Here is a 21,476-nt window from a genome sequence, read left to right on the forward strand (position 1 = left end):
AGCGTGGGTCGATGGACATGACCCATGGTCGCTGGCTTGAGCTCAAGGTAGCTGGCTTGAGCAAGGAAGGGGTCACTGGTTCAGCGAGAAACTCCCTGCCCGCATCTAGACACAGCTGCTCGCATCTGCCTGCCCTGCCCCAGACACATAGAAAAAGCAGTCAATGAACTAAAAGTGCTGCAACTACAAGTTGATGCTTCTCATCTCTCTCCCTTCCTGTCTGTCCCTGACACTCTCTCTCTCTCTCTCTCTCTCTCTCTCTCTCTCTCTCTCTCTAACAAAAAAGAAGAAGGTTCCAGGGTTTGACACCTTGAAGCCGGTCCCTAGACCCATGTGAAGGCACGCGCCTCTCTAACGTTCATTGAGCGGTACTGTCTCCTCTACTGTCTTCCAAGTCTCCACTGGTGCCTTCCTGGCGACCGCCACCTCACCCCGACTTTGCAGAAGTTTTCTTCAGCGGTCTGTCCAACCCGGCAGCGAGGGTCCCGGCGGGCTGCAGGGCTGCAGAGAGGCGGGCCCGGCTCTCAGCCCGCCCCTCGCTGGCTCGGGAGTGGGGGCTCCGGCCTATTACTGGAGGGAAACTCCGTGGAGACGGGAGGAAAAAGAAGAGGGAGGGCGGCGCGCGGGTGAAAGGCTCATTGATGCAGCCTGCGCCGGCTTCGGAACGTGCTGGGGCCAGACTCTGATCACGTCCGGGCTCCCGGGCTCCTCCAGCTCTTGCTCCGCGCGTCCCGGGGCCGCCGCGCGTCATGCGCCCCCAGGGCCCCGCGGCCGTCTCTGCGCAGCGGCTCCTCTGCCTCCTCCTGCTGCTGCTGCTGCTGCAGCTGCGGACGCCGTCGAGCGCCTCTGAGACCCCCAAGGTGAAGCAGAAAGCACTGCTCCGGCAGAGGGAGGTGGTGGACCTGGTGAGTGGGGGGAGCCAGGCCGAGCAGCACTGGGCCAGCGTCAGTCCTGCTGCTGGGGGTGGTGTTGGGGGTCGTGGGGGGGGGGGTCTGTACAGCTGTGTGTGTGTGTGTGTGTGTGTGTGTGTGTGTGTGTGTGTGTGTGTGTGTGTGTGTCTTACTTGCGTGCGCCTGGTGTCCTGCTTTGTCCAGGTCTGTGTGTAAGGAAGGACCTGGGCTATGCCTATAGCAGTTTCCTGGGACGCAGGGGAGACCAGAACGAGGGTGTCATCCTTAGTCAGAGATGCGACGTTGGACGGGTGGGGCGCCTCGAAGTACAAGAGTTTGCCAATAATTTCTGGCCTCTGAGCCCCCCCCCCCCCACACACACACCTCTCTGAGGATGCTGAGGGTTAGAGTAGCAATGAGAGTAGAATGAGGAGCTTGGGTAGGTTGGAACGTTGGCCTGGGTGCTGCCAGAGAGACCCTGCACTGGCTGATTGCCTGGGTGGGCAGGCCAAGGATATGCAACGTGTCCTTTGTTGGGACTGGTGGCCACAGAAGAGAATAAAAACTCTTACAAAGCCTCCGTCCAATGCTTTGTAACTTGAAGACTCTGAGTCATGTTGGGTCATCTTCCTGGGAGTATGGGCGGCAATTTACTTTGTTGGACGACCATGGGGGGGGGGGGGGGGCAGGAATGGTTCAGAGGGTTTATGGCCAGAAGGGGAAATGAAAGCCCTGCACTAACCCTCCAAGGACCCATTTTATTGTTCTGTTTAGACAGATAGGAGTCAGTCAGTCCTTTCGACATCCTAGGTCTTTAGCTTGTGGTCACCAAGTAGGAGCATCACAATTAAGCTGAAGGAAAAGACAGTTTCCAGAAGAGCAGATAAATAGCCCAAGGGCTTTCTGAGCGGCTAATCTTTGGGAAGGTCTGTTTTCTTAAAGCTCTTTCTTCTAAAAGTCAACAAACCAAGGGGAGGGCAAGAGTGATCCTTGCACAATTACCATATTCCTTGGCCCATGATATCTTCAATCCTCAAGCCAATCTTAATTACAGACAAATATGGTTTACAGGCATTGTGAACATGAGAGGGGGCATATTTTGATTAAAAAAAACTATTTTCAATATGTTCAGCTGCCCTTATAAGTTGAGCTAATAAACCAAGTTCCCTGGCAGCTATTTGTAAGCAAGATTCAAAAGCTCTGAAAAAAAAATTTTCTGCCATTTCATGTAGCACTTTTTGGTGATGTGCTATGTAATTTTGTTCCACAAAGCAGAATATATGTTCAGGGCTGCAGTTCTATTTTAAGTATCTAAAATTGTTTTAAGCTGTACCAAATGAATGTGGTTCATGTGAAGTTTGCATTTTGTGAATTTGTAGTTATGATACACAAAATAACCGTTTTCCCCACAAAACTAGCAATCTTTTTCTTTCCCTCCAAAGATTTTTAGTACCTGCGGTTTCTTACAACTCTAGACCGACTTGGAAAAACTTACTATGTAACCAGACTCAGGTGCATCCTGTAGCTTGGATTTGGTTTTGCTGGGAGGAAAAGGTCCACATAGTCGTTAAGAAAGTTTCAACAGATTCTATAAAGCAACTTCTTTGTATAGGATCTTTCAAAGCATTTCTTTCAAGCTTCCAGCAAGCTCTGCCCCCTGGTGGCCAGTGAAAGAAACAGGAGTTCATTTCACAGGCATTTCTCTTACCCCTGGTGGTAGGTACTAAACATGTGCTGAGTTAGCATTTTAAAGTGAAAGAGGACAGATGCAGTACCTGTGAAACCAAACTCAATAAAATTATGTGGTCTCAAAAATGCAATTTTTATATTAAAATGTGAATAAAAATTCTCAGCCATGCCCAGTGGTGGGATTCAAATAACTTAACAACCGGTTCTCTGCCCTAATGACCCTTTTAAGTATAAAAAAATGATACACCAGAAGGGAGTTTATTATTTCATGCATTTACTACTGAGATAAAAACAATAAAAGAGGTACACAAAGCTAGATTATGTTATAAGAAAGTTTTAAAATATTAATGAAAAAATATTAAATAATACCTGACAAAACACAATAAAACTAGTATTTAAGATATTTCCATATTGCTTCTTGATTGGCATCCTCACTTGCAATTTTTTTCACCTGTGGACGGAATGAGCATTACTACGGGTGCTTAGAATACACTGTTGCGCAGATGAAGGTTAAAAAAGAGTAAAGAGTGTAACTTTGTGATTTCCACATTGGGCGGCTGCCCAGGTGCCCACCTTAGAGAGAACCCTGCTTACAAGTGCCATTTTAACAACTGGTTCACTGAACTCAACAGAAAATTAGGTACCGGTTCTGCCGAACTGGTGCAAACCAGCTGAGTCCCATCACTGGCCATGCCATTACAGACATTTGGGGCTGGATACTTCTTTGTTGTGGAGCTGTCCATACATTGTAGCATATTTAACAGCATCTCTGGTTTCTGCTCACTAGGTACCAAGAGCAATTTCTCCTCCCAAGTTGTAACGACCCAAAATGGGTCCAGACATTGCCATTGTTCCCTGGGGAGAAAAAGTGGCCCCAGTTGAGAACCTCTGATATAAGTGTAGGAAAATAAAACTTTGTGTGGCATCTTGTCCTGCAGGAAACAATAGTGAAGAAACCAAAGAAGCCCAGAAATCTTACTGCTTACTGTTTCTCCTTTTCCACTTGAAATCTATATACAAACAGTACATATATCTGCTAGCATAAGTCAATAAAATTACTGAAATGAAATTTAAGTCCAAAATAAACTAGATGTTTAGAATATTTTATATTTTAGCATGTGTTCTAATACTTTTACAACTTTGTTACTTTTACTGCTACTTCTCTGACAATAAATAAATAGTAGTGTTCTTTTTGTCCCTTACAAACAAGAAAATAGCGCTGGCCAAAGTCACAAAAATAATTTACCAAAACAAAGATCAAATTGGTGATGTGAAAAGCAAATTGATTGGCAAACATTAGAGACATAAGGATCCTGCCTAAGTGTGTCGTTATTAGATTTTATAATATGACCATGTCTGTTCTGAGATAGTGAACTTAAAAGATAAGCTTTCAAGTTGTTTTAATATATAAGGAACCTTGTTTTTTGTTCTGATTGGACAATATATTGATATAGAATTGTAGATTGTGACAATCTACACAAATGGGAGAATGTTAAAATAAAAATTTAAGTGTATTGGGTCTGGGATTTGGAGGATCCAATAAGTGTATCAATTCAGGAGTTAGACAGATGGAAATCAGAAGTCACCTTTACCACTGATCTAACTACATTGGTGTGTTGTGGCCTTTGTGTGTTAACTGGAGGTTTTGCTAATACTTTTTTCTCTAGATCTAGACCCTGGTTAGGTCCACCCAAGGAAGTGGACACACTTGCCCAGGGTCACTGCCTCACATCTCTAATTATTCCTTACATGGGGGATAATTAGAGTAATCATGACTGACATAAGCAGTGTCTACTGTGTACCAGGCCCTATTCTAAGCACATTTTGTATATTATCTCATTTACATCTCGTACAAACCCTACAATGTAAGAATCTTTATTATTTCCCCTATTTTACTGATAAGGAAGTAGGCACTGACATGCTCAGTGGCTTGCTCTATCTCACACAGCTAATAGTGGTGGAGTCAGGAGTCAAGTCAGAGGACCTGGCTCTAGAATTCATGCTCTTAACTTCTACATGGTACTGCTGCTGCCCCCCCCCCTCCCCGCCAAGGAAAACAGAGAATCCTAGCACTGAAGATGTTTGAAAGGCCACTGCACCCTAGTGAAGACTGGTAGTCACCTGCCATAAGGTCATTTGCTCCTTGGTGGTCAGAAGTATTACCCTAGTTATAGGTCCTCCACATAAAAACTGTAAAATCTGTGCAATTAAAAGAAAAGGAATGAAATCACAATAGTTGAGAAATAATTTTTAAATCAGTTCTCTATAATAACTCATCTAGAACATGAGCAAGTGGTATGAAAGGATTTTTGCCTCCAAGGGCTCAAAATAAATGCAGTGCCAATCAGATCGAGTCTTTGAATCTTAAATGGTGAGAGTGTTTCACCTTCCTTTCCTCTTCCCTCTATAGTATAATGGAATGTGCTTACAAGGGCCTGCGGGGGTACCTGGCCGAGATGGGAGCCCTGGGGCCAATGGCATTCCTGGGACCCCTGGGATTCCAGGTCGGGATGGATTCAAAGGAGACAAGGGGGAATGCCTGAGGGAAACCTTTGAGGAGTCCTGGACGCCTAACTACAAGCAGTGTTCATGGAGCTCACTAAATTACGGCATAGATCTTGGAAAAATTGCGGTAAGTGAAAACTGAATTATTTTAAAGTTGAAGTAAAACTTAGGGTTTTCATAGCTGAGTGTTAATTTTAAGTGAGAATTTATTTTATTTATTTTTTACCAAAAGACTTAAAAAAATTAAGGAGGAGTTACCATGTGGCTTTAACCTAAAAGTCATAAGAAAAAATTGATAACATTTCAGAGTTAATTTTATAAAGGCATTTCTAAGACAAATATATCATTGCATTATTTTTAACCCTAGTACCTCAAATAATTTACTCTATATTATTAAATGCAAACAAAAAAGGAGGGATATGTACCTGTGTTCACAAGATTGAATAGTAAGCAACTTTCCAATCTTTGACAGACTTACACATGCACCCTGAACAGAATCCACTCTGCAAGCCCCCTACCAGGCAATGCTCTGCCCATCTGGGACCACTGCTCTATTGCTCAGCAACCAGGCTATTTTAGTGCCTTAAGCAAGCCCATGAAGCCACCCTCAACACCCGGGGCCAACTTGCTCAATCCCATCAAACCATGGCTGTGGGAAGGGAAGAGAAAGAGACAGCAAGAGGAGAGGAGTAGGGGTGGAGAAGCAGATGGGTGCTTCTCCTGTGTGCATTGACTGGGAATTGAACCTGGGACATCCACATACTGGGCCGACACTCTAGCACTGAGCCAACTGGCCAGGGCCGCAACTTTCCAATCTTAAACCTAAAGTAAATTTAAATTTGTCTAAAAATTGTGCTATGGCTACAGATGTAAAGGTGGCAATAAATTTCAAAGAAGTTACCACATGACAGGAATTATCAGGAAGTGGCAAGTCTGTTGATATTTGTCCTTATTCTGGGTAGCCTGCCTAATTTAAAATTGTTCAGCCTAAGAGAAGTGGAACGGAACAGAGATGACCATTTTACATTATTCTACAACATTTAGGGGCAAGTTACTCAAAATAACCTGGCTGGCAATGCATTTTGATTAATGGCTCAGTCACTTTGATCAATGTTTGCTTCAGAAGTAAATGGCAAGTCCACTGGGATGTCTTGGAGTTGAAGAAGTTGGTGCTATTTCTAAGCCTTTCTTCTTTTGTTGACCAACTCTTTACCTGGTTCCATATCCGCAATATATTACTTCATGCTGTTAACTACTACTATCACCAGGCAAACAGAAGTGATTTTATTTTTATAAAACGCTAAGATTTTTTAACCTTATATGTATTTCACCCAATCCTTATTTCAGCTCTTTAATATCTACTATATTATTTATAAAAAGTTTGCTACTGTCTTAATTTGGTTTTTATGAGATAGAATTTCCATTAAAATTCTTCCATAGTTTTGGTGACTGAGACCCATTTTTAGCTTCACTTGTGATTTCTTAGAAAGCATTTTGATAAAATGTTGCCTACTTCTTTAAACCTCTGACATTGATAGGTTGGTTGCTTATTTATAGCTCATTAGAAGTTGCTGAGTTCTCTCTAAAAGCTATCCCTATGGACTCTGAATTTTTCATGTGTTTTCAAGTTCCTTTTAGCAGTGGTCAGAATGGGTTTGGGAGCATTCTGCATGTAGGACCATGAGCCAGTGGACAAATTTTGCAAAGACCGGGTAGATAAAAGATCTTGGGCCTTATAATTGTGTCACATAAATAAAGACTATAAATCCCACCTGTGCTTGAACCCTTTATACCATTTGCTATTGCACAAATACAAATAGGTCAAGAATAAATGTATATGGACAATCCTAATCTCAAATGTTAGTTCCACGAGGGTAGAGAATCTATTTTGCTTACTGTTGTATCTGTAGCATTCAGTATACATGGCTCAGAAAATATTTTTGGAATAAATAAAAGGTACAGATATAGGTTAGTTTGGCCTAAATACTGAAGACTAGCTGTTTTTGGTAAAAATGAAAGATACCTTCAATGGCATGCATAATTCTAAGAATGCCATAATATGATTTTTTTGAGTTCCTAACATCAGAGTCTCTCATCTATTATGCAGAAAGTCTTTTTTGCTCTGTAAAAGTTAAGCTTTTAAAATGTGATTTAGAGTACGTAGAGGAGAGTTAAAATCTATAATACAGTTTGAAAGTATCTTTTTAATTAAACTTGAAAACGCTAATCAAACCTCATATCGGTGTCTGTGACAGGAGTGTACATTTACAAAGATGCGCTCGAACAGCGCGCTGAGAGTTTTGTTCAGTGGCTCACTTCGGTTAAAGTGCAGGAGCGCGTGCTGTCAACGTTGGTATTTCACCTTCAACGGAGCTGAATGCTCAGGACCTCTTCCCATTGAAGCCATCATTTATTTGGACCAAGGAAGCCCTGAATTAAATTCAACAATTAACATTCATCGCACTTCTTCTGGTATGTAGAATAGCGACCTTGCAGAATGTGTCTCAGACCTTTAGAGACCAAAGATTAGTTCTGAGTCCGCTATCATGTCGGGTCACTAGAACAGCAAGTTTTTAGCCCATAATGCTCCATCCTGGTTGTATTTCAGAATTTCTTGAAATGAATCTTTAAAAAATATGCAGATGCCTGGGTCCCATCTCTGACCAACTGAATCAGCATCTTTGGGGGGGAGGGGTAATGCTGCATTAAAAAAAAAATCCCCAAGGTTGAAAGTCACTGAGTTAGATAAAATGGCAAAAGAAAACAACCAATAATACCACAGAGCAGTGGTTTTTAGTGTTGGCTACACAGTGGGCTCAAATGGGGAATTTTTAATATCCTCATGCCTGGTTATGTCCCTTCCAGGGAGTCTAACTTAATGGGCCCAGGTGCAGCCTCTGCAAGAAGGCTTCTAGACTCCCTCCTGCTTATTATAATGTTCAGCCACGGTTGAGAACCTCTAGCTTAGATTAGTAAGGGGACTGATTTCTCTGCCTTGTCCTTTGAAAGAGTAGATTTGGTCTGCTGAATTTGTAAAAGACAACATCTCTAGCCTGACCAGGCGGTGGCGCAGTGGATAGAGCGTCGAACTGGGATGCAGAGGACCCACGTTCGAGACCCCGAGGTCGCCAGCTTGAGCGCGGGCTCATCTGGTTTGAGCAAAAAGTCCACCAGCTTGAACCCAAGGTCGCTGGCTCCAGCAAGGGGTTACTCGGTCTGCTGAAGGCCCGCAGTCAAGGCACATATGAGAAAGCAATCAATGAACTAAGGTGTTGTAACGTGCAATGAAAAACTAATGATTGATGCTTCTCATCTCTCTCCGTTCCTGTCTGTCTGTCCCTGTCTATCCCTCTCTCTGACTCACTCTCTGTCTCTGTAAAAAATAAATAAATTAAAAAAAAAAAAAGACAACATCTCTATATTGTTCCTGCATTCTCTGTTGGTTTCTACTTAGTGTGAGAGAAAAGACAGTCAGTTAAACCAATGGTCACTTAAGCTGTAAGAAAAAAGCTATTGGTTTATTTATTCTCTATATATCTTATCATAGCAAAAATGTTCATTCACAGTATTTTTTATTGGCCCAGGCCGGATGGTTCAGTGGAGAGAGCATCATCCCGGCATGCTGAGGTCACGGGTTCATTCTCCAGTCAGGGCACATACAAGAAGCAATCAATGAGTGCACAACTACATGGAACAACTAAGGCAAACAATGAGTTTATGCTTCCTACCCTCCTGCCCTCAAATCAATGAAAATATTTAAATATATATACACACACACACACACACACGCACAACTAGAAAGCCCGGCGGTCATACGAAATGACCGCTGTTCTAGATATTATAAATTGTAATTAAAATGATTTGTGCAAGGTGTCTGCTAATTCAAACTGAATTACCCAGGGCAGGCGGCGAGGATGCCCCTTTGCTTACTGCCCCACAGGGTTTCCCCCTTCTACTTGCTTAATTGCTTAAAGTAGAGTGCAATGAAGGAAACCACTGGCGGTACATTTCTTAAGAGCCACCGCTAGCTCAATAAATAAAGGTGATTTAAATAATAAAATGTTAATTCACATGTCAAAGATCTCTTTGTACACAACATTTCTTGTGTAGATCTTTCCATCATTTTTGTTTTGTTTTTTTTGTTTTTTGTTGTTTTTTTTTTTTGTTTTTTTTTTCACCTTTCTGAAGCTGGAAACAGGGAGAGACAGTCAGACAGACTCCCGCATGCGCCCGACCGGGATCCACCCGACACGCCCACCAGGGGTGGTGCTCTGCCCCCCAGGGGGCGATGCTCTGCCCATCCTGGGCGTCGCCATATTGCGACCAGAGCCACTCTAGCGCCTGAGGCAGAGGCCACAGAGCCATGCCCAGTGCCCAGGCCATCTTTGCTCCAATGGAGCCTTGGCTGCGGGAGGGGAAGAGAGAGACAGAGAGGAAAGCGCGGCGGAGGGGTGGAGAAGCAAATGGGCACTTCTCCTATGTGCCCTGGCCGGGAATCGAACCCGGGTTCTCCGCACGCTAGGCCGACGCTCTACCGCTGAGCCAACTGGCCAGGGCTTTTCCATCATTTTTTAAGCTCGCCTTGCAGAGGACCATCAATTATTTTTAATTTTACGTCCATTCTTTCATGAACTCTTGAACAGGCAACATAAAATTGACCGTGTCCAAATGAAGGCTCAGGTAAAAAAATGCCAACATGCTTAAGTGTTTGGCCCTGAGACTTATTGATGGTCATAGCAAAGGCAAGTTTTACAGGAAATTGTCTACGTCTCAAATGAAACGGCAACCCTGTTTGAGATGGAGCCAAATCAATTCTTGGAATGACATGTATTTCACCTTTAGAGGAGCCAGTCAAAGACTTAGCTATTATGACATTATTTTTCAATTGGAGAACCTCTAGTCTTGTACCATTGCAAAGACCCCTTCTGGTGTTAAGATTTCTTAACAGCATAATAATTGCTCCAATCTTTAACCTCAATTTGTGAGGTGGCATGCCAGAAGGCGGGACTATTTGAATGCCGTGGCAGCTTCACCCCATTGGCTAGTACAGTTACGCAAGCAACCAATAAGCTATCGGCTACAAACAGACACTTAAGCCGCATATAAAATATATATTATATATTATTTGTTAAAGACCATGAGGTGACAATTCCACTCTCCCCTTGTGAGGCTGATGCTAGAACCAAGCTTCTCTGATGTCCTATAGAGTGAAGTGAACAGGTTTCTAGGCCATGATGTGAAGACCTCAGGAAAACATGAGAATTTCTGGACACTCTCACCTGGCATGGGTACTGAGGGTACTAGATGAAATGGGACTGTAGACACACTGCTCAGTTCTCCTAGATTTTAAAGGGGCCTGAACCAGAGCCGGGTCCCTGGATTCTGAGGGACCTGCCTCATTAGATTGCTGCAGGCCTATATCCCTGAGCCTCAGCTGGAAGGCAGTAACCTACCAATAGGACACCTGGCCAGTCACCTCATGTCATCTCTACACTCCTTTTTTTTTTTTTTTTTTTTTTTTTTTACAGAGACAGAGCGAGAGTCAGAGAGAGGGATAGATAGGGACAGACAGGAATGCAGAGAGATGAGAAGAATCAATCATCAGTTTTTCATTGTGACACTTAGTTGTTCATTGATTGCTTTCTCATATATACCTTGACCATGGGGCTACAGCAGACCGAGTAACCCCTTGCTCAAGCCAGCGACCTTGGGTCCTAGCTGGTGAGCTTTGCTCAAACCAGTTGAGCCTGCGCTCAAGCTGGCAACCTCGTGGTCTCGAACCTGGGTCCTCCACATCCCAGTCTGATGCTCTATCCACTGCGCCATCGCCTGGTCAGGCTTGGGACTCATTTTCTTAAAGAATCTGAAACTGTGGTTCCTTGTCTCCCTTACAGAGACCTCAAAGGGGCTATGTCTTTTTCCTTGTTAAAATGACCACTGAGGAAAGTTTTGTTTTCTTTTTAATGTAGGACAAGAACCTTGGTAAGATGAAATGCAAGTTGTGTGTTAGTATGTAAAAGTCCAGAGACCCTGAGAAAAAAGTATATATTGATATTTATGTAGCATAAAAGGAAAAGTAGAATTTTGGGGGTTCTCTGTTTGTTTGTTTGTTGTGAGAAAATTCTTTGTAAAATGGGATTCCCAGCTGGTATAATGCTTATGCTAGAATATCTTTTAATGTTATAAAAGTCCTTTCTTCTACTTGAATACCATCAAATGTCTAATTAAGTGTTGGAAAGGGCTTTCTTTAAAAAAGACTTGCAGGGCCTGATCCATGGAGTGGCACAGCGGATAAGGTATCGACCTGGAAGGCTGAGGTCGCCGGTTCGAAACCCTGGGCTTGCCTGGTCAGGGCACATATGGGAGTTGATACTTCCTGCTCCTCCTCCCTCCCTCCCTCTCTCTCTCTCCTCTCTCTGAAATGAATAAATAAAGTCTTTAAAAAATTTTTTTAAAAAAAGATTTGTTGGCGATCATATTTGCCAATGATACATCAGATAAGGGATTAATACCACCACAAACTTATACTTTATACAACTCAACACCAACCAAAAAGTACAAATAATCTAATTTAAAAATGGGCAAAGGACCTGAATAGACACTTTTCCACAGAGGACATACAGGTGGCCAACATATATATGAAAAGGTGCTCAACGTCACTAATCAGCAGAGAAATGCAAATTAAAACCACAATCACTTACGACCTCACACTTGTCAGAATGGCTATCATTAATAATCACCCAATAACAAGTGTTGGCAAGGATGTGGAGAAAAGGGAACCCTCGTGCACTGCTGGTGGGAGTGCAGACTGGTGCAACCACTATGGAAAGCAGTATGGAGTTACCTCAAAAAATTAAAAATAGAACTCACTTATGATCCAGCAATTCTACTTCTGGGAATATATCTGAAGAAATACTGATTCAAAAGAATATATGCACCCTTATGTTCATTGCAATGTTATTTACAATGTTATTTGGAATAACCCAAGTGTCCATCAGTAGATGAGTGGATAAGAAAATTGTGGTACATTTACACAATGGAATACTACTCATCCATAAAAAAGAAAGAAATCTTGCCTTTTGCAACAGCATGGATAGACCTGGAGAGTGTTACGCTAAGTGAAATAAGCCAGTCAGAGAAAGATAAATACCATATGATTTCACTTATATGTAGAATCTAATGAATAAAAATAAACAAACAAAATAGAAACAGACTCAGACTGTAGATACATAGAACAGACTGACAGCTGTCAGAAGGAAGGTAGGTTGGTGAAGGGATTAAGCAAAAAGAAAAACTCATAGACACAGACAACAGTATGGGGATTACAACAACAAAAGGGGGTGGACTGGTAGAAGAGGTAAAGGGGATAAATGGTGATGGAAAGAGAGTTGACTTTGGATGGTGAACACAATAAAATGTACAGATGTTGTGTAATAGAATTGTACACTTGAAACCTGTATAATTTTATTGACCAATGTCACCCAATAAATTCAATAGACATTTAAAAGCATAAAGAAGACTTGTAAATCAAATCAAAGTCATGGCTTTTAAAATTGTAGGCTTCCTTTGTTTAGTCAAATAAATTGCTTTTTAATTTTAGGTCATCTCTATAACCAAACAAATTCTGGTTTTATGGTTAAAACCTGTAAGAAAAATACTGTTAAGCTTATGTAGTAAAATGGTTATGCATTTGTCTTTTAAAAGTATGTGCTAAGAAATACAATTTGTTTTTATGAAACATTTATCAAGTATTATAATTTTTAATGCATTGTACGCTAAATAGATTTATTATCTAGCTTGCTAAAGTAACAAAATTTAACGAAAGGTTTTTGTTTTCTAAAGAAAGATGTCCCTTTCATCTTTGTTTTGCAGTGGAAGGACTCTGTGAAGGGATTGGTGCTGGATTAGTGGATGTTGCCATCTGGGTTGGTACTTGTTCAGATTACCCCAAAGGAGATGCCTCCACTGGATGGAATTCAGTGTCTCGCATCATTATTGAAGAACTACCAAAATAAAACTTTTCATTTTCTTTTCCTACCTCTTTCTTATTGTACCTTTAAATGGTTAATTTTAGTGACATTTTATATAATTTTTAGTTATACATCTGAATGGAAAACATAGCTAAACATGTTTACAGACCAAAGTATGAGTTCATTCAGTTTCTAAGTCCAGTATTATTCATTTTCCTTAAATCAAAGATGGTTTCAGGATTTTGTAGTTGACTGGAATACTGTCTTCATATTCCCATTCCCTAAACCTATAATTTAGAATATCATTGTGGTCTTTAATTTTTCCTATTTTCTTAGTATAGCACTTTTTAAAATTACAAATGCTACCAGTCTTTGTATACGTTGTAAATGTTCAAAATTGTTTTATATCTGTAAAATAAAACTTATTTCAAACAACTTTAATATCTTTAACCAATTCCTACTAAAATTAGTGTCTAGTACTTTATATCTGAAAACCTAATTTTGTATTTATTCATTTTAAAATGATATATTAAATTTAAAGTATATGTACTATTCCACATCTTGAAGGATACAGAGAGAAAGGAATTTATGTGTCAGGAAATACTCTAGTACTTTAAGAATTTTATCTTTTTTAACAAAAAGTAAAAAGATGTGAATTCTGGTCTCAAATTTCTTACCATTTGGTAGCGAGAATAAGCTATATATTAAAAAACCAATAAACCAAAGATTATATGTTGATTGTCATAAAAGTTGTTAAGTTCTGGCCAGATAGCTTGGTTGGTTCAAACATCATGCTGAAGTGCAGAGGTTGCCAGTTCGATCCCCGGTCAGGGCACATACAGGAACAAATCAATGTTCCTGTCTCTCTCTTTCTCCCTTCCTCTCTCACTAGAAACAATAAATAAAAAATTAAAAAAGAAAAAGTTTTTGAAGGAGGTAGTCTAATTCACAGAAAGACCTATGAATTTGAGTTGAGATACTCAGAAAGAATTCATGATGAAAGAGGTATAGGTAGAAGACTGATAAAGTAAAGTAAATCCTGTGCTTGACTTGAAAGTATCAATGTGAATTCAAAAAGTACTTCATCTTAAATAAAGGTCTAAAACAATAACAACAAACCCTAATTTTGGTTATTGAAGAAGCCTAGAAACAGTGACCAATTAAGTAATGCCCAGATTGTAATTTCTACATACCATTTCCTGCTAAAAGGAGCTAAGGCTCCATGAATTAATGGGGGATTTCAGCTCTTGGGCAGGAAAGGTACAATATGAGCGTGGAACATCTTGGCATACTGGAAAACAAGGCAATCAAAGACAACTCGAAAGGATCTAAGAGCCAACTTGAATTGGTTCCCCTTGGCAAAGCTGATACGATTTAAGCATTAATAAAGATAATAACTACAGTAGTTTAAAACACACCAAATATGTTTACATGCATGAATTCATAATGGTGTTAAAATAAAATTTATTTGTCAACTTGGAGGAAACCAGCAAACCAAATGTTACTTTGAAAATTGATACATTAAAAAAATAATAAACCAAGTATTAATTCTGCTTTCTTCATATGAACTGTATTTCTGGGTAACCAAACTGTTGACAAAGAGATGTTTTTCCTTATAGAAGTGTTTGTGTGCAAACACAAACACACAAAATGATGATCCCTCATGAATTAAGGGATCTAGCAATAATCATCAATGACTGAATAAATTCCAAAAAGACAGACCAGACTATATGCCTCCTAATGAAAGTTTATAATACTATCCCAGAAGTTTTGCCAAGAAACAATCAAACTGAGTCTGTATTAGCCTCCAGATATAACCACTAAATTTTAGGAAATACGGAGAAAAGAAGGAAATGGTAATTGACATGACAGGGTTATAATCAAATCTAGACTGGGAAATGCATAAGACAACTTGGTTTCTTCAATAAATTGCAAGAAAAGTGAAAGGGAAAAATATGGAGCAAAAGAGATTAATATATCAACTCATTCAATGTTTGGACTTTATTTGGATGCTTAAAATAGTTGAAGACATTTGAACATTACATATTTGATATTAAATAACTATTTTAGGTGTGCTAATGGCATGTATTGTGATTATTTTTAAGTAGTACTCATCTTGCATAGATACTGAAATATTTAAGATAAAATGATATGAAGTCTGGAATTTGTTTCAAAATAATCTGGGAATAAAAAGTGGGTAAGAGGGGATCTAAATGGAAAATGTTGAAGTCATCCTGACCAGGTGTTGGCGCAGTGGAGAGAGCATCAACCAGGGGTGCTGAGGACCCAGGTTTGAAACCCCGACGTCTCCAGCTTGAGTGTGGGCTCACCAGCTTGAGCGTGGGGTCACAGGCATGAGCGTGGGATCATAGACATGACCACAGGATCATAGACATGACGACATGGTCACTGGCTTGAGCCCAAGGTCATGCAAGGGCTCAGCTGGAGCCCCCTGGTCAAGGCACATATGAGAAAGCAATCAATCAGCAACTAAAGTGTCACAACAGTTGATGATTCTCATCTCTCTCCCTGTCTGTCCATCTCTCTCTTTCTCGCTAAAAAAATTAAAATTTAAAAAAATGTTGAAGACAGGTGGAAGTTAACCAAGATAGGTCAATTTTTTGACAAATAGAGTCTGGGTTTAAGGGCATTTTGGGTGGGGACAAGAATATTAGTTAAGACCTGTTTGAATAGTTGTAGACTGAGAAGATATTTGTATTCCATGTGAATACCTACCAAAGAGCATCCACTGCAGAAGCAGCTTTTAATACTAAGATGGAAAAAGAAAACTGAATATCAGCCAGTTCCTCTCCCCAGCCACTCCAGTGCTGCTAGTTCAATGGACCCATGAACAGAGAGGCCACAGTGACAAGGATGGAGGTTATGTATGAACTCAACAACAGGGCATGTCCATTACTAAGGCTAGCCCCACTAGTGCTACTGTTGAGTAGAGACCAACTTGAGTCCCTAATATGGCACCATGCCCTGGGGGGACAAGCTAGCCATCTAGTGACAGGCTAATGATGCGAGACTTCTATTATGGGAGGGCACAGATTCATTCTCATGGATATTGACATATATTCTGGATATAGATTTGCCTTTCCTGACTGTAACGTTTCTGCTAGCACTACCATCCACAGACCCACAGAACGCCATGGCATTCTACACAGCATTGCCTCTGATCAGGAAACCTCATCATAGCAAAGAAGTAAGCGAAGCAATGGGGCTTACCCGTGAAATCAACTGGTTGTACCACGTACTCCATCATCTGGAATGGCTGGCCTATAAGAAAGGTAAAATGACTTATTGAGGACTCATTGTGGTACCAGTTGGTAAACATCCTGAAAGAATGGCGTCTGCCTTACAAGGTGCAATGTACTTTGGATCAGAAAGCATTATATGGTATTTTCTCTCCTATAGACAGAATACAGGCGGTAAAGTGGGACTGACTTCACTCACTGTTACATCTAATAACCCATTTGCAGACTTTCTGCTTCCTGCCCTGGCAACGGTGAGCTCTGCGGGTTTGGATACTTCAATATCCAAAGGGAGGCTGCTTCCTACCAGGAGACCAACAATGGTTCCACCGAATTAGAAGATGAGACTATGTACTAGTTTTCTGTTGGCTGCATAACAAATTACCACAAATTTAGCTGCTTAAAATAACATAAAAAACTTTTAAAGATTTTATTTATTGATTTTACAGAGAAAGGAGAGAGAGAAGCAGGGGAGCAAGAAGTATCAACTCATAGCTGCTTCACTTTAGTTGTTCCTTGATTGCTTGTCATATGTGCCTTGACCAGGCAAGGCCAGCATTCCAGGTCAAGGATTTATCTCCTGCACCACCACCACCACCACAGGCCAGGCAAAACAACATAACTGATCTCATGGGTTTTGTGATTCAAGGGTCTAGGTACAGGTGAGCTGAACCCTCTGCTCGGGGTTTCACCAGGCTGAAATCCAAGTGTTGATTGGGGCTGTGATCTCTCTTTTTTATTTATTTATTGATTTTTTAGAGAGAAAGGAGAGAGAGGGAGGGAGAGAAAGAAAAAAAAAGGGTGGAAAGCAGGAAGCATCAACTCATAGTAGTTGCTTCCTGTATGTGCCGTAACCAGGCAAGCCCAGGGCTTTGAACCGGCAACCTCAGAAGTCCCGGCAGATGCTTTATCCACTGTGCCGCCACAGGTCAGGCAGGGCTGTGCTCTCATCTCAGGCTCTGATCCTCTTCCCAGGTCAAGCGGTTGTCAGCAGCATTTTAATTCCTTACAGCTGTGTAATTAAAGTCTGTTTTCTTGCTGTTAGCTAAGGGCTGCTCTCAGCTCCTAGAGGTCATGCTCAGGTGCCTGCCACACAGATCCTCCTCTTGCCACAGAGCTGTTTTTCTTCCAAACTGTCAAGGAAACAAACTCTTCTGCTAATTAAGTAGGTTGGACCCACCCAGGATAATCTCTGCTTGGATTTTAGATAACTGATTAGGGACCTTAATTACACCTGCAAAATCCCTTTTGCCATATAACATAATCATGGAGGTGATACCCAGTTTTATTTACAGGTCCCAGCAGTGCACAGGGGAAGTTATACAGGGTTTATGCACCAGGGGCAGGAATCATGGGGTCCATCTTAGAATTCTGCCTACCACAGACTGCCGCCTGGCCATTTCACACTTCTAATCCCGCTGAACCAACAGGTGAAAAACAGAAGGTTAACCGATTGGCTTTTGTGATTGATCCCAGTTACCAACAGAATTCTGCTGCTGATGGCAGAAGCAAGGAGGGCCATGTTAGGGAAACCTAGGTTAGTTAGAGAAGATGCAGTTGCAGACCACTGAGTGGTGAGAAAAGTTTGCCTGAACCAGCAAATGATTCTAAAATCTGGAGATTTTGTAAGGTTTCTCCTAAAACTTCCATGCCAACATTAAAGCTTAATGAAAAACTACAGGAACCAGAAGAAGCAGGATGATTGAGGACTCGGACCAAGAAGAAAGGTTTGGATCACTCCACCAGGTAAAGAACCCAGAACTGTGGGTTCCGGCTGTGGGCAAAGAAGATATGGACTGGGTAGTTGAGGACGGGAGGTATAGATATCAGCCATAATCGTGGCCAATTACAAAGACCAGGACTGTGCTAGCTTTGCATATTTTCTCTTTGTTATATGCACATGTTTATTTATATGATATATTCTAACCCTTTTTGTCTTTCCTTCCTTTGCGTATTTGTGTGTGTGTGTGTGTGTGTGTGTGTGTGTGTGTATTTTATTTTTAAAGCTGGTGGAGGTCAACTTTACAAAGTAGTCTTTCGTTAACAGAATATTCACTGAGACCATGACTGAATGAGTGGTAATTAACATAGCCGGCAATGGATTCAATGACTGTTGGGGCTTTGTTTCTTCTCATCTGGGAGAAGGGCAAGAACTTCATTTATCAGAATAGCTGCATCTTGCTAGGTTAAAATATAGTTAATTGCTTTGTTGTTGTACAGGAACTCAAATCTTGTAGAAGGGTGCATATGAAAGCTGAGTAATCAAAGGTTCATTGAACCTCTTAGCTCCAAGTTCATCCTCAGTGCCCACTCTGGGAAAATGGGCCGGACTCTAGGCACTCTTCTTTAGAAGAAGCACATTAAGTAGAGGATACTAGAGGGACATTGCAAGGAGAAAGAAGCTTCTCTTTCCAATTTCAGTGTACTGAAATTTTTTTCTTGCTTTTGCTGCATGATCTGTCAGTGGTGTATGTGTAAGCAGTGGTGGGATTCAAATACTTTAAAAACCAGTTCTCTGCCCTAATGACTGTTTTAAGTATAAAAAAAGATCTACCAAAAGGTAGTTTATTATTTCATGCATTTACTACTTAAATAAGGACAATAAAAGAAGCACACAAAATCAGATTATGCTACAAGAGAGTTTTAAAATATTAATAAAAAATTAAATAATACCTGACAAAAAAAAAACACAATAAAACTGTTATTTAAGATATTTCCATATTGGCTCTTAATTGGTGTCCTCACTTGCAACTTTCTTCACTTCTATCCGAGCATCATTGGCTGTGTGATTTATCCTTAACCATGTTTTCACTGTAGGAGTAGGATCCCATTCCTTTAGAGGTAGGCCGATAAGACTAATAGTCATTGTGTTTGATATATTAGAAATAGGCGACTGAAGTAACAGAAGTGAGGGAATGAAAATGTAGTATTTCATCAAAGGTGTAATGAATTTTATGAAATGAATAAATAAATATTACAAGCATAGTTCCATCAAATTTTTTTCACCTATGGACAGAATGAACATTACTATGGACACTTAGAATACACTGTTGTGCAGCTGAACATTAAAAAAAGAATAAGGAATATAAATTTGTGATTTCCACATTGGGCGGCTGCCCAAGCACCCACCTTAGACAGAATCCTGATTAGAAGTGCCATTTTAACAACTGGTTCACTGAACTCAACAAAAAATTCGGTACCGGCTCTGCTGAACTGTTGCGAACTTGCTGAATGCCGCCACTGTGTGTAAGTGTGTGGGCCTCTAATGATGCTTCACTGTTTGCATACCCAAAATGCACAGTCGCTTGACTAACTGAGTCCCAGCCCAAGAGGTCTGGTGATCACCTTACTGCAGGCTTTTGAGAGGGACACACATGCTCCTGGCCTCAGGCTGAGGCAGTGCCCCAGGCTCCCTGGCATGCCTGTTCACTCTTAGCTTGCCAGCCCCTTACCGGGTTGTTCCTAAGGCCTTTCCAATGTGGAAAAGGTCTGCTCCTGGCTTTGTGCCTACAGAAACACCCTAACTTCCTCTGCAACCTGCTCACCAGCCTTGCCTTGCTTGTGACCCAGAGGGTCATTTCCTACTTATTGGAAGATTCTAAATCATCCCTAACCAGGCGAACCAGCAAACTCTCACTATCCAGTGGTCCGCCACACCTTCTCCAATGAAGTCTGAATGCCAGAGGGTGGCCCTCTTCCAAGCGTGTCCTTCCTTAGGTACTCTCCCTCAGCCCTAGGGTATTACTTAGAGTTCTCCTAACATATATATATATTTTTAATGGTTTCATTTAATGATTTTCTGGAGTGGGGGGGGGGAGCGGTGAGAAACGAGAAGTATCAACTCATAGTTGCTTCACTTTAGTTGTTCATTGATTGCTTATTGTACGCGCCTTGACCAAGCAAACCCAGGGTATCGAACTGGCAACCTCAGCATTCCAAGTGAACTCTCTATCCACTACATCACAGGCCAGGCTTTCTTAACATATATTACTCTACCCGACTTTAACAATTCTTTCAACATCTCCTGGTTGAATTTACTGTTGTGTACCGTCTCTGCACTGTACATAGATTGCTAGAGCTGTGATGACTTGGTGAGTTTGGGACAAGAAGCGAGCATGAGCAGCTTTCTCTTCTCTCCTTGGGAAGCAGCTGCTCACAGAGATAACGCATGGCCCCCACCCCTTCCTCTTTGTCACGTTCTACAAGGGTAGCCTGGGAAATGGTCTTGGCTCGTCGTTGTCTGTGGCAGGATGGGTGTGTCCGCGGGATTCTAGGGCTTTGTATAAGGAAGCCCACTTTTATATAGGCATAAGCCTCATTCTCTCATTTCAACTTTATCACTAATATATTTCACGTTCCACTTCTCTGTTTCTTTTTGTTTGGTTGGTTAGTTTTGTTTTGCTTTTCTATTTCTGAATTAGTTTAGACCCTGGATGGGGAAGAGTTTAATGTGAGTCATTTAACAAAAGCAGCTGGTTGTTTTTTCTTTTGACATGTTGAGTGTGAACTAGTTTAATCACTTTCTAGGCTTTAGGACAAGCCTAATGTCATAATTAACATATATTGAAATTTAATATTAACATAGAATCCCGTATGATTTGATCTCAGAAAATATCGAGGGAGAACTTCCAAATCAGACGACTTTTGTACTCTTGGGTTTTGGACCAGAAGTAGTAGATTTTAGTCATTTTTCTAAGACTACTGGTCAATCTTCTTTTATTCTTTTCATGGTGAGTTGAATAAATTTTATTTTTTATAAATAATAAATAACATGTTTTTCTATAAAACTAAACACATTTTAAAGAAACTACACAACATATGTAAGGATCCAAAAGTGCTCGCTTTTAATAAAGGTGACATCAATTTCCATAGAAACCAGTTCACCAGCATCATGAGTTGATGGGGAAGTGACAGACTTTGGGGTCTGCACTGCAGATTCATGTAGAAAGCTTTCAGCTGCAACAACAGAAAAACCCAACTGAGTCTGGCTTATAAAATAAAGGAAATATAGAGGTTCACCCAACGGAAACTAGAGGTACATGTGCAAGGGGTGACAACTGATCCAGAATTTCATATGACTTATGACCAAGCTTTTTCTTTCCTTTCAGAAATTCCTTTATTAGGTGGCTAAATCTTAAGCTTATCTGAAAGAAAACTGTTCCCCA

General features: G+C 41.0%; 1 protein-coding gene across 1 annotated transcript; it reads left to right on the forward strand.

Annotated features, from left to right (window-relative positions):
• Positions 1 to 585: 585 nt before the first annotated feature.
• CTHRC1 (collagen triple helix repeat containing 1) lies at positions 586 to 13,428 on the forward strand. The gene is made up of 4 exons (XM_066372484.1): positions 586 to 905; positions 4,990 to 5,211; positions 7,340 to 7,556; positions 12,957 to 13,428. The coding sequence occupies exons 1-4, from the start codon at positions 750 to 752 to the stop codon at positions 13,097 to 13,099; spliced, it is 738 nt and encodes a 245-aa protein (XP_066228581.1). The 5' UTR covers positions 586 to 749; the 3' UTR covers positions 13,100 to 13,428.
• Positions 13,429 to 21,476: the final 8,048 nt, after the last annotated feature.

This window comes from Saccopteryx leptura, chromosome 3 (assembly GCF_036850995.1).
Source record: "Saccopteryx leptura isolate mSacLep1 chromosome 3, mSacLep1_pri_phased_curated, whole genome shotgun sequence".
NCBI lineage: Eukaryota > Metazoa > Chordata > Mammalia > Chiroptera > Emballonuridae > Saccopteryx > Saccopteryx leptura.